At 45.3% G+C, this 14,322-nt stretch overlaps 1 protein-coding gene across 1 annotated transcript in view; it reads right to left on the bottom strand.

The window, feature by feature from the left end:
• Positions 1-13,818, bottom strand: part of LOC128701378 (venom protease-like) — a 229,374-nt gene extending 215,556 nt beyond the window's left edge. The window contains exon 1 of the mRNA XM_070100470.1: positions 13,703-13,818. Within this exon, the coding sequence (XP_069956571.1) occupies positions 13,703-13,787 (85 nt within the window). The 5' untranslated portion in view covers positions 13,788-13,818. The remainder of the gene's footprint in view (positions 1-13,702) is intronic.
• Positions 13,819-14,322: the final 504 nt, after the last annotated feature.

Consider the following 14,322-nt stretch of genomic DNA (forward strand, 5'->3'; position numbering starts at 1 on the left):
AATAGAAGATTATGGAGCTGGGGGATTGGGTGGGGGATGGGGTGGGTCCAGAGAGGTGGACAGTGGTTGATCGTATCACTATATGGGGTATACAGTATATGCGGGAGGTTGATCAGACAAGAGCATGTAATTCGAGGAGGGTGGTACACAGTGTCTGGAGGCGCTTAAATAGTTTACGGCTGCGACATTTAACCCTGCACCAGAGGGTGGTGGTCATTAATGTTCTGCTTTATAGCAAAGTATGGCATGTTGCTGCACTGTATCCTCTGTTGCAGGGGGATGAAAAACGTGTTTTGCATAGAATTTACAGATTTTTGTGGGGTTCCAGTTGTGATTGGCTCACAAGAGCAGTGGTAGAGACACCAATGCATCAGGAAGGGTTAGGTTTCATTCCTCTAGAGGCTCATGTCATAGCTTGTAACATGAAGCGTCGTTTTCTTCGACTGGGTGGGATGCATGGTGGGTTAACCGAAATATATCATGACCTGCGCAGGTGGTGGGGAGGGAGGGATTTAATTAGGTGTGAGTCGATGCTCCGCATCTTATTGAGCATGAAGGACGTGCAGCGTGTTAAATTATGTACTTTGGAAAGGGCGGGTATGGGGAGTGTCATGGTGCGAGTTGAGGGAATGTACCCCATGTACGCATGAAGTAATATATTGAGGCGGGTTCAAGGTTTGTGTCTTCTTGCTCAAATACGGGAAGTGTTTTTTTTAATTTTTGCATGGAATCTTGCCGTCCAGGGTGGTGTTGTATAACAGGAGTTTGGGGGAGGACCGGGGTTGTCCGGCGTGCGGGGTGGAGGAATCTGCTTTTCATGTTGTGTATTTCTGCGAGACTTTAGGTATGGTATGTTAGTGGTTCAGTGGTTTTGCGCTTGGTGGGGGAGGGATGTTTGTCGGTGCTCCGAGCGTTGAGTTTTGATGTAGGTGGGGTTGACATGCGTGTACAACGTGCGGTGTCGTACGTTGTGGCCGATTATATTTATGTGTCATGGGCTATGAGGCACGTTGAAGGTAATAGTAGAATTCGGGTTTTAGCGAGAACGATTTATAGGACAAAGTGTCGAAATAGGTTGGTATATGAGGGGAGATGGGAGAAAGACTTCCCATATGAATATAAAGCCTTGGAGTTAAGATATTTGAGATAGTTTGTGAGCATTCAGTGGGTAATCTAATGGGCTGGTCAGCTGTGACTAATTGTGAATAATAGTTATTTGAATGTTTTGTTATCTCCATGTGTATATACGTCTCCTGTGTGATGGTGACGCCGCTGTATCTGTTAAGGCTTTGTATGTACAGAAGTTCAAAGGTCTTCCGTCATTTATCTCTCGATACAAGTCATTGTTGTATATTGTACAGATGTGCTTCCTAGCAAAGGTGATCGGCTCTTATTTGTTTATACTTTATGCCGTGTTATAGTGCGCTTTTCAGTAATTGCTTGCATTATTTTTTCTTTGTGTTTATTTGAAATGTAAAATATCACATCGTAAATTTGTTTTGTTGGATGTTTTTATTTTTGTGATTTGTAGTGTTATCCAGTTCCTTCTTTGAATTGTAAATACCTATGACAAGACCCCGTGATAGTCACCTAAATTAATGTTTGAGTATTGTGGTGCTCTGGTGGGCACCTGAGGTCTTAGATTAAGTCTTGAATACGTGTGTGTTGACAGGCGGAAGCCATACCTAGTTATGTGCCAGATGTAGTGTTATGTTGTGTATACGTGATTACTTGTGAATGTGTGTCATTTTGTGTGTGTGTTTTTATCACAATGTATTATTGTACAATCTTTATAATTTTCAGTGTTTGATGTTGTTTACATGACTCACGAAATCGTAATGACACGATTGCAAAAAAGCCATACCACGGGCGGGGCTAGAACCCGTGATCAGTGTCTCAAAACTCTAGACCGTTGCGTTAGCCACTAGACCAGGTAGCCACAATAAGATTCATCCAACTAGGTATATTTCTACACCACAGGAAGGTTAGCACAGGCACCACTGTGACCACAAATGCAGGTTTTTACAGACGAATCTCAAAGCCGTCAATATGACTCTCAAAATCGTAATGACACGATTGCAAACAAACCTAGTTTACGAATCTTATTGTGGCTAGCTGGTACAGTGGCTAACGCGACGGTCTGGAGTTTTGAGAAACTTTTATCGCGGGTTCTATCCCCACCCGTGGAATGGTTTGATGTTGTTTGTTGGACACACTTGTTCATACCATTGTAATGTGTTTTTATTATATATAAACTTGTTAGTGGTGTTCTTAAATAAAAAGAAAAATACCACTGTAATGTATGTGTGTTGTGTGAGAGAGTGTAATACCACTGTAATATACGGTGTGTTGTGTGTGAGGGTATATTACCATTGTAATATATGGTGTCGTTATTGTGTATTAGGGTTATTGGGATTCTTGTGCATTAACTTTTTTTCGTGCATCCTTTTAATATATTTCTGTCACTTTGTATTGCATTGTTTTAAATAAAAAAAAAAAAATAGCAAACCGAGTACAGTCCCAGGCAGCTACGGTGAAAAGCTCTATTCCACAAGGCACAGTACTCCCATCCTAGTACTCATCCTAATAGTATCTGACATAGACAGAGATGTAAGCCGCAGCTCTGTCTTTCTTTATGGATGACACTCGGATTGCCATGACAGTGACCTACATCGAAGACACTCCAAGCGGACATCAACCAAATCTTCAAATGGGCCACTCAAGACAATATGAAGTTTAATGAAGAGAAATTTCTACTACTCATTATTATTATTATAATAAAAAAGAAGCGCTAAGCCACAAGGGCTATACAGCGCTGCAGGGTAGGGAAGGAAGCGAGGGTATTGGATGGCAGAAGGGAGGTGGGATGATCAGTAGATTACAGAAAACAGTGGGGCAGGGGATAGTACAGGGGTAGAGGGTAGCAAGAGATTGAAGTAGAAAGGGCTGAAGGTATCAGAATTTGTGAAGTCAGTTGTTGTCAAAAAGTCAATGAGAGAGTCCGGATGAAAGGTGGGTCCATCAGCGAGAAGGGAAGGTAAAGAGAGAGCAGCGGAGTGAAGACGACGATGGAGGTAAATTCTGCGTGCTCGTTGATAAAGTGGGCAGTCCAACAGAATGTGGCTGACTGATAATGGAGCTTGGCAATTCTCACAGAGAGGAGCAGGGCGCCTCTCCATGAGATATCCATGAGTAAGACGAGTATGGCCAATGCGAAGACGGGAGAGAGTAATCTCCCAACCTCGACACTGGTGATAAGAAGACGGCCAGTAGCCTATACTTGGTTTAATAGATTGAAGTTTGTTGCCGAGCATAGTAGACCAACGGTGTTGCCAACGGGTGTGAAGGTGGGAAGATATTGCAGCAAAATAGTCCGTAAATGGAATACCTCTATATGAAACTGGTAGGTCATATACTGCTGACCGCGCAGCAGTGTCTGCCTGTTCATTGCCCTGTACGTCAACATGACCAGGGACCCAACAAAAAACAATATCTTTATGCTTGGTAAAGATGCGGCGTAGCCAAAGTTGGATACTGAGGACTAAGGGGTGAGGTGTATCAAATTTCTGTATAGCCTGTAAAGCACTAAGGGAACCTGAGACAACCACAAATGATGACACAGGCATAGATGAAATACAGATAAGTGCTGCAAGAATGGCATACAATTCAGCAGTAAAAATACTAGCTAAAGATAGTAAATGCCCACGTACGACACTGTCCGGAAACACTGCTGAGAATCCTACACCTTCAGAAGACTTAGAGCCATATGTGTACACTGCAATGGCATGAGAATGAGAGTGGAAGTGGTCAAGAAAAAGAGAGCAGGTAGCGACCATAGACAGTTGGGCTTTTGAGTTAGGGATAGAGAAAGAACAGACTCGAACAGCTGGAACTTCCCAGGGGGGTAGGGAAAAGTGAGATGCTACACGAACATAGAAAGGTGGTAACTGAAGAGAAGACAAGAGCGAATGAAGGCGGAGAGAGAAGGGTTGGAGTAAACAGGAGCGGCGAACAAATAACGAATGTCTACTAATATCAGTGACCATTCTATAAATGGAAGGATTGTGGAGATCATGAGAGCGTACATAGTAGCGAAGGCAATGGGCATCATGGCGATCAGATAAGGATGGAACGTTCGCTTCTGCATAGAGGCTCTAAACAGGGAAAGAGCGAAAAGCACCAAGGCATAAATGTAATCCTTGGTGATGAATGGGATTAAGGCTAGAGAGAGTAGCAGGAGATGCCGCTGAATAGATATGGCCTCCATAATCAAGTTTCGATAAAATGAGGGTGGAATGTAGGCGAAGGAGGGTTCGACGATCAGCTCTCCATGAAAGATGAGCAAGGGTTTTAAGAAGGTTCAGCCGGCTGTGACAAGTTGCCTTCAGAGAGGTAATGCGAGGTTTCCTGGATAACCTACGGTCACAGAGGAGGCCCAGAAACTTGACTGTATTACGTTCAGGGACACGGAAGCCATAGAGGTACAAAGTCTAGTGAAAGTAATTTGGTGGGTTTTAGTCCTGGAAAGTTTAAACCCATGTGTAGCGGCCCAATTGGAAACATGGTCGACTGCATGCTGGAGAGAAACTGTAATGAGGTGACAGTCAGCGCCTGCACAGGCAATAGCGAAGTCATCAACATAGTGATGACCAAATATTTGATGGAAGACTAGAGGCCAAATCATTAATAGCAAGGAGAAAAAGTGTTGTGCTCAGAACACATCCCTGGGAGACACCTTCAGTTCGGGGAGAGCACATTATTAACCCAAACATGGAAATGTCTATCAGTTAAAAAGTTTTTAAGGAAGGATGGTAGATTGCTTTGGAGGCCTAAGGAGTGAGCTTGGGCCAGATTATTATACCTTCAAGTTGTGTCATATGCCTTCTCAAGGTCAAAAAATATTGCAATTACTGAGTGGTTATTCGCAAAGGCATTACGAACATACGTATCCAAGCGTAGTAAGGGGTCTATGGTAGAACGTCCCTTACGAAAGCCATATTGATGAGTGGAGAGACTGTCGTGTGTCTCTAAATACCACACTAAACGTCTGTTTACCAGGTGTTCCATCACTTTGCAAACTGCACTGGTAAGAGCAATGGGACGATAGTGGGAGGCTTCATATCCCGTAGTGCCTGGTTTGTGGAAAGGGAGAACAATGGCAGATTTCAACAGCTGTGGAAGAACTCCTTGTAACCAAATAAGATTGAAAAGGCGTAATAGGACTGCAAGGGCTGACTGATGTAAATGCTGTAGCATACGAATATGAATGTCGTCGGGCCCAGCTGCCGATGATCAGCAAGCCGAGAGTGTTGCCTCCAGTTCCTGAAGTGTAAAAGGCACATTATACTGTTCTTCTCTGAGAGAAGAAAAGTCTATGGGTGCTAACTCTCTGGAAGACTTTGAGGAAAGAAATGATGGGCATAGATTGAGCCCCTGAGAAATACAGACCAGATGATCGCCAATTTCATTGGCAACATCTAGTGGGTTTGCTTTATCAACATCGGCAACCCGCAGAACAGGAGCCGGGTCAGGAGAATATTTACCACTCAATTTTCGTACTTTTTTCCAGACTGCACACATAGAGGAAGCAGAGGTGATGGTGGAGACAATTTCGCCAGCAAGTGCGTTTAGCGTCACGGATGACACAGCAAGCAATAGCACGCTTCTGCTTAAAATCAAGAAGTCTCTCCGTGGTTCTATTTAACCGGTACCTGCCCCATGCAGCACATTTCAAACGTACTGCACGAGCACAAGCAGGAGACCACCAAGGTACTCATTTCTGAGAATGCCTGCCTGAAGTTTGGGGTATAGAATGAGAAGCTGTGGTTAAAACTGAGGACGAGAAGAGGAGTAAAAGCTCATCAATGGAGGACGAAGAAGGAATCTCACTGAAAACAATAAGTTGTGAGTAAAGGTTCCAATTTGCCTGATCAAATTGCCAGTGTGGGATACGAAGAGGTGGTGAATATGAAGGGGAAGCAAGAATGATTGAGAAATGATCACTGTCAAGTAAATCCGGGAGAACAGACCAGGTGAAGTCTAATGCGGTGGAGGACGAGCAGACAGAGATTGATGCAAGAGAGTGCGCGAGTCCGAGGATCAAAATGGGTGCGAGTACCTGTATTTAAAACATGGAATGGGTGGGTAGCAAGAAAAGCCTCTAACTGAATGCCACGGGAATCACAATGAGACCCCACCCAGAGGAAAGGATGGGCATTAAAATCGCCAAGTAACAGAAGCAGTGGCGGTAATGACGAAACAAGAAAGGCAATATCCAGAAAAGATAATGCCCGAGAAGGAGAGAGATATAAAGAGCAGAGCGTATACCACCTATGTAAGTGGATACGAGCTGCTGTGTAATGCAGCAAAGTACGAAAAAATAGCTGATGGTATGGAATATCAGTGCATAGAAGAAGGGCACTTTCATTGAAGGTCCCATCAGGAAAAGGATCTGAAGAATACAATAAATTATAGCCTGAGACGGGATAGATAACAGCAGAGTGTAATTTTGGTTCCTGTAAGCAAACACCAACAGGGGAAAACTGGGAGAGTAACGTCTGAAGCTCACCCCGATTACCCCTGAGGCTGTGTATATTCCACTGCAAATAGGCCATGATTGGCAATGATAAAGATATCTGAAATCTGCAGGTAAGGGTTCCTACGGACTAGAGGGGTTAGAAAAGTCCACATGCCGAGGCAGCGGAAAACATTCAAGCAGTGAAGGAACGGTGCACTGTGAAGAAAGGAGTTGTGCAGATGGAGTAGAGGAGAGAGAAGGAGCGGAGGGTGGATCAGTGTCCATTGATGGTTTGGTCTCTGCAATATATTCAGAGATTGCTTCAAGTGTTTCAGAATTCAGAGACGTCGAATGGGAGACAATATTGGAAATGGTAGGGGGAGGATGAGTAAAGATTGGAACTGTAATGGGGGGGACGGAAGGGTGGAGGGAACTGGAAAAGCGTGGAAGGGGACAGAAGAGGCAGAAACCTGGGAGGTGGCCGAAGAGGGAGAAACTTGGGAGGGAACAGGGGAGGAAGGTACAGTACGAGGAGGAGGGCGAACCTCTACACTTGTAACAGAGCCAGTGAGAGGGGGAGAACCAGGTACAGAGACAGAGAAGGGAAAATGAGGAGGTGGAAGATGGGTAGGAGGTGTTAACGGACCTTTTTTTTGACTTTTGAGAAGTAGAGGGATGATTGGGAGGAGGTGTCATACGAGATCTCGTCGCTACTGAGGCTTGTGAGAGAGAACACGAAGAAGCAAGATCAGACTGAGACGTTGAAGTAGGGACGTCTGAGCCGAGGACAGCAAAAGAATTAGCTACAGGAGTGACAATGGGAGAGGTAACCACAGAGGTGGGTGCAGAAGATGGGATACCAGAAGTGGGGGGACGTTTTGAAACACGGGAATAAGAAACACGAGGTAGTCTCCCTTGGAGGCAGAGATAAGAAACTGCCATGGCATAAGGGAGACCTTCTGCCTCTTTGAGGTAACGGATTTCCTGCTCGTTTAAGCAGACTTGACAATGGCGAGAGTACGAAGGGTGAGCCTCATGACAATTAAGGCAAGAGGGAGGTCGATTGCAAGACGTATTAGAATGGTCATCGGCACCACAGACTGGGCATTCGGCGATAGATCTGTAATATTTCGCTGGATGGCCAAATCGCCAGCAATTTCTACACTGTTGCGGTGTAGAGATCACCTTTCGAACCTGTAACCGATGTCCTGCTACATAAACTGAGGATGGGAGTTCATGGCTGTCAAAAGTTAAACGAGCCACATTGCTAGGGTATCGTCTCCGCCCGCCGGCAGGAAGAACGTAAGTGTCTACCTTGAGGATTGGGAGATCTTGGAGTTCCAGCTGTTCAAGAATGTCAGTGCCACATGTCTGGAAATTTTGTTGAATTATGGTATGGGACAGAATGATTGTACCACTACAAGAATTGAGGGAATGATGCTTTTCAATAGTTACAGGAACAGTATCGATATGGGAAAGACGAGAAAGCTCATGAGCCTGGGTAGCATTCTGTACGGTGACGATGCGTGTACCGCTCTTAAGAGCATGAAAAGAAATATCTTTACCAACATGGCGTAGGAGTGCCTTGCCAATACTGTGGTCAGAAAGACAGGTAGTAGAGGAAGTCGGTCGTAAAGTGAAGAATTTAGTACATTGTGCAGTCTGAAACTGAGCGTGGAAAGGTAGTGAAGGACGTGTCGATCTTTTCTGAGAAGAACGAGAAGGTGGAGAAGTATCATCAGCAGGTAATTGTCGTTGTCGTTTAGGCGTGGGACCAGAGTTGGTCCGATGTGGAACGGGCCGGCGATTCGAATATTGCTGCACCGTAGAGGGAGAGGCCGGAAGCATAGTCAGAGGAGAGCGAAGGTCAGATAAATCGAAGGAGTCAGTCGAGGCCTCAGTACCTGAAGCGGGTGAGGAAACTGCACCGGCAAGAGGTACAGAGGCATGAGGAGTGTCCGAAGAGTGGTCCAAAGATGAGGCGGGGTCAGAACAGGGTGCGGTATCAAGAAGGGGCCCGGGGGTAGCAGGTTCATGGACTAGGGCTGCCATGGTTAGGTTACTTCTTTCTTTTTGTTTTTAAGATAAAAAAAAAAGAAGAAAATAAAATAAATATAAAAAAAAGAATAAAAAAAGGGGGGACCGGGGAGGGATAGTTCCTAGGAGGAATGAAAGGGCCAGAAATCTCCCTCCGCGCCCAAGAGGACCTCAGCACCGCAAGTAGCGCAGATGCAGCATGGAACCCGTGCCATACCTTACCCATCATGCCAGTAAACTGGCAATCCGGGATAGCAACTTCACATCTGCCGAGCTACCTCGGTGGACAAAAGAAAGGGCAGCCGGAAATCCACCACAAAGCATACCTCCTTCGGCCACCACCCCCGGAATCCGAAAGGTGGCTTCCAGAGATACACTCATCGCCCGAGAGACACCCAAAGTCACTCCGGGATACCGGAGAGGGATCAGGACATCCCCAGGCAATCCAGATTCCACGGCAAACTACGCCACCGCCAAGAACCTCAACGGAATGGGATGGACCCCAGTACCCTTTCCCCTACCTAGGAACTAGTGTGCCTGTGAAAGAAAAAAAAAGGCCAAAAATGAAGGGCAAAGGGGAGGGGTGGGGAGGAGGAGGAGGAAAGGAAAAAGGGGAGGATGGGATAGGGAACGGGGGATTGGGGGGTAATTAGGTTCGGTCTGAGGAAGTAGACCGACAGGTCTAATTCCTCAGACCAAGAGCCTCTTCACCACACCAAGGAGCCCCCCTTGAAGAGATGACTTTCCTTGAGTTTTATAGATAGATTTGGCGTTTTCTGCTATGATTCTCTCACTGTACAATGGTCAGCTGAATATAAGTTTGCTGCTAAAGCATTAACCTTGGCTGTTTAACTATTCACTTCTTTCCCACGACTGTCACTGAGGGATAACCATCCTATATCCTTGGAGTTTTGTATTGTAGATTTGACGGTGTCTCCTGTGTTTCCCTCTCGTTAGCACTGGTATAGGTGATGTGATGGTGGTACAGATATGATGCTACTGTCAGTATAGACGAGAACTTCACTTCGCTAGTTGTACGTCTGGCAGTAGTTGGTGTTTGGATGCCGGTGAGCCATGTTTAAATGCTCAATTCTTTCCCTCGTTTGTCACTGAGGGAAAAAAAGTCCTACAGACCTGTCATTTTCTTGGAGTTTTGTTGTTAGGTTTTCTGCCATGGTCTCTTCCCGTTGAACACTGGTGCAGTTGATATGGAGGTCAGTTATTTCAATGTAGTGGAAAACGTCTCGTGTCTGGTTCATGTCTGGCAGCAGGTCTGATACTTGAATGCCGGTCCTTCTTTTGTCATATTTAGTCCATTTCGTTGTCGTCACCATCAGTATTCATGTCATTATCGGTTCCTTTCATGTTGTTGCAGCAGTACTTGTAATTTGGCCATCACTGGAGTTCGGACTGGCCCAGGGGACGGCAAGATATAGCAGCAGCCTTGTTGCTGCTAGTTTAGTTGTCAGAACCCCCTCAAATGATGATTCTCTTCAAATCGCTTGTTCTAAGCTGGAATACTACTGTACACTAACTGCCCCCCTTCAAGGCTGGCGAAATTGCTCACCCGGAGATTGAACAAAGAACTTTCGCGGCACCTAAACCAGTGGGTTGAAGTCCTTTGAACTGCATTCCATAGAACGCAGGCGAGTGAGATCCATCGTAATATACACTTGGAAAATCTTAGAAGGATTAATACCAAACTTTCACACGAAAATCACTCCCTATGAAAGGAAAAGACTCGGCAGGAGACGCAACATTCCCCCAATGAAAAGCAGGGGCGCCACGAGTACAGAGACAACACAGTGTCAGGGGCCCAAGTCTGTTCAACTGCCTCCCAGCATACATGAGGGGGATTACCAATAGATTCCGGTCTGTCTTCAAGAAGGCGTTGGACAGGCATATAAAGTCAGTACTTGACCAGTCAGGCTGTGGTTCGTACGTCACTTTGCGTGCGGCAAGCAGTAACAGCCTGGTTAATCAGGCCTAGCTGCGGGGGCGTTGACTCCCGAAACCCTCTCCAGGTAAACTCAAAGTGTACAGTGATCACAACAGTGTAATGCACAGTGTAGTGCTTAGAGTGTACACAGTATATAGTTCAATGCACAGTGTAGTGGCCACATTGCACAGTGTATTTTTCACAATGCACAGTGTAGTCACATTACACTGTTCACAGTATTGTGTAACTGCACAGTAGTTTTCGGAGTGCAGTGTTCTCAGTGCAGTGTTCACAGTGAACAGTGTAACTGGCACAGTGCAGTGACTTCTGTACATAGTTGGCGTAGTGTAGTGTTCACTGTATACAGCAGTCACTGTATACAGCAGTCACTGTATACAGCAGTCACTGTGTACAACAGTCACTGTATACAGCAGTCACTGTGCACAGAAGTCACCGTGTACAGCAGTCACTGTATACAGCAGTCACTGTGTACAGCACCGTGTACAGCAGTCACTGTATACAGCAGTCACTGTATACAGCAGTCACTGTGTACAGCACTGTGTACAGCAGTCACTGTATACAGCAGTCACTGTATACAGCAGTCACTGTATACAGCAGTCACTGTATACAGCAGTCACTGTATACAGCAGTCACTGTATACAGCAGTCACTGTATGCAGCAGTCACTGTATACAGCAGTCACTGTATGCAGCAGTCACTGTGTACAGCAGTCACTGTATACAGCAGTCACTGTGTACAGCAGTCACTGTATACAGCAGTCACTGTGTACAACAGTCACTGTATACAGCAGTCACTGTATACAGCAGTCACTGTGTACAGCAGTCACTGTATACAGCAGTCACTGTGTACAGCAGTCACTGTATACAGCAGTCACTGTATACAGCAGTCACTGTGTACAGCAGTCACTGTATACAGCAGTCACTGTATACAGCAGTCACTGTGTACAGCAGTCACTGTATACAGCAGTCACTGTATACAGCAGTCACTGTGTACAGCAGTCACTGTATACAGCAGTCACTGTGTACAGCACTGTGTACAACAGTCACTGTATACAGCAGTCACTGTATACAGCAGTCACTGTGTACAGCAGTCACTGTATACAGCAGTCACTGTGTGCAGCAGTCACTGTATACAGCAGTCACTGTATACAGCAGTCACTGTATGCAGCAGTCACTGTATGCAGCAGTCACTGTATACAGCAGTCACTGTGTACAGCAGTCACTGTATACAGCAGTCACTATATACAACAGTTACTGTGTACAGCACTGTATACAGCAGCCACTGTGTACAGCACTGTATACAGCAGTCACTGTATACAGCAGTCACTATATACAACAGTTACTGTGTACAGCACTGTATACAGCAGCCACTGTGTACAGCACTGTATACAGCAGTCACTGTATACAGCACTGTATACAGCAGTCACTGTGTACAGCAGTCACTGTATACAGCAGTCACTGTGTACAGCACTGTATACAGCAGTCACTGTGTACAGCAGTCACTGTATACAGCAGTCACTGTGTACAGCAGTCACTGTATACAGCAGTCACTGTGTACAGCACTGTATACAGCAGTCACTGTGTACAGCACTGTATACAGCAGTCACTATATACAGCAGTCACTGTATACAGCACTGTATACAGCAGTCACTGTATACAGCACTGTATACAACAGTCACTGTGTACAGCAGTCACTGTATACAGCAGTCACTGTGTACAGCACTGTATACAGCAGTCACTGTGTACAGCAGTCACTGTATACAGCAGTCACTGTGTACAGCAGTCACTGTATACAGCAGTCACTGTATACAGCAGTCACTGTATACAGCACTGTATACAGCAGTCACTGTATACAGCAGTCACTGTATACAGCAGTCACTGTATACAGCACTGTATACAGCAGTCACTGTGTACAGCAGTCACTGTATACAGCAGTCACTGTGTACAGCACTGTATACAGCAGTCACTGTGTACAGCAGTCACTGTGTACAGCAGTCACTGTATACAGCAGTCACTGTATACAGCAGTCACTGTATACAGCAGTCACTGTATACAGCACTGTATACAGCAGTCACTGTATACAGCAGTCACTGTATACAGCAGTCACTGTGTACAGCAGTCACTGTGTACAGCAGTCACTGTATACAGCACTGTATACAGCAGTCACTGTATACAGCAGTCACTGTATACAGCAGTCACTGTATACAGCAGTCACTGTATACAGTAGTCACTGTATACAGCAGTCACTGTATACAGCAGTCACTGTATACAGCAGTCACTGTATACAGCAGTCACTGTGTACAGCAGTCACTGTATACCGCAGTTATCAAAGAAATGGTCACTACAGTAGTTATAGTTTAGTCATCACAGTGCACAGTAGTCAGTAGTGGTCACTGTGTAGCTCTCAATGCAATGGTCACAGTGTATAGTAGTTGTCAATGCAATGGTCACAGTGTATAGTAGTTGTCAATGCAATGGTCACAGTGTATAGTAGTTGTCAATGCAATGGTCACAGTGTATAGTAGTTGTCAATGCAATGGTCACAGTGTATAGTAGTTGTCAATGCAATGGTCACAGTGTATAGTAGTTGTCAATGCAATGGTCACAGTGTATAGTAGTTGTCAATGCAATGGTCACAGTGTATAGTAGTTGTCAATGCAATGGTCACAGTGTATAGTAGTTGTCAATGCAATGGTCACAGTGTATAGTAGTTGTCAATGCAATGGTCACAGTGTATAGTAGTTGTCAATGCAATGGTCACAGTGTATAGTAGTTGTCAATGCAATGGTCACAGTGTATAGTAGTCAATGCGATGGTCACAGTGTACAACTGTTGTCAATGTAATGGTCACAGTGTATAGCAGTAAGTTCAATGGTCACAGTGTACAACTGTTGTCAATGTAGTGGTCACAGTGTACAGTAGTCAACGCAGTGGTCACAATGTACAGTAGTCAACGCAGTGATCACTGTGTACAGTAGTCAACGCAGTGGTCACAATGTACAGTAGTCAACGCAGTGATCACTGTGTACAGTAGTCAACGCAGTGGTCACAATGTACAGTAGTCAACGCAGTGATCACAGTGTACACCAGCAACACGGACATTACCTTGAGCCATTGCTGTGGTAACAGTGTAGATGTCACAGTGCCCAGTGAAGTGGGCACAACATACACTTGCAAATATGGAAGTTACCTTGAGCCAGTGTAGTGGTTGCAGTGTACAGTGTCAAGGATGTAGTATGCAACAGCAACATAGACACTGACGTCAGGAGACTCATATTTCTCACTGTCTCCTACAGGATCTAGTCGGTAACTGGGAATCCCTATCTCTTCCACCAGCATAATGAGATACCTGGCTTAGAGCTGCCGGTTCATTGTTGATTTGTTGCATCACTTGCTGGGTCTACCGCTTAAAGGTTAATCGAGTCTATTTGACCTATACACCACTAAAGAATAATACTTTATTAAAAATGAAGCGCTAAATCTACAAGGGTTCTACAGCGCAGCAGGGAAGGGAAGGGTGCAGGGGTAGAGGGTAGCAAGGAGAGGAGTGCTAGAGGCATTATCAGCACAGTTTGTGCAGTAAATGAATCGCTGTCAAAAAGTCAACGAGTGAGTGAGTTAAAGGAAGGTCCATCAGCAAAGAGGGAAGATAACGTAAGGGTATTAGAGCGGTGACGACAGTCCAACAGAATATGACAAAAACTGAAACCTGATAATTCTCAGAGTGGAACAGGGCGCCTCTCCATGAGATACCCACGAAGATGCGAAAACAGGAGAGGAGTCTCCCATCCTCGGCACTGATGACAAGAA

The sequence above is a fragment of the Cherax quadricarinatus genome, chromosome 72 (genome assembly GCF_038502225.1).
Source record: "Cherax quadricarinatus isolate ZL_2023a chromosome 72, ASM3850222v1, whole genome shotgun sequence".
In the NCBI taxonomy this organism is placed as follows: Eukaryota; Metazoa; Arthropoda; class Malacostraca; order Decapoda; family Parastacidae; genus Cherax; species Cherax quadricarinatus.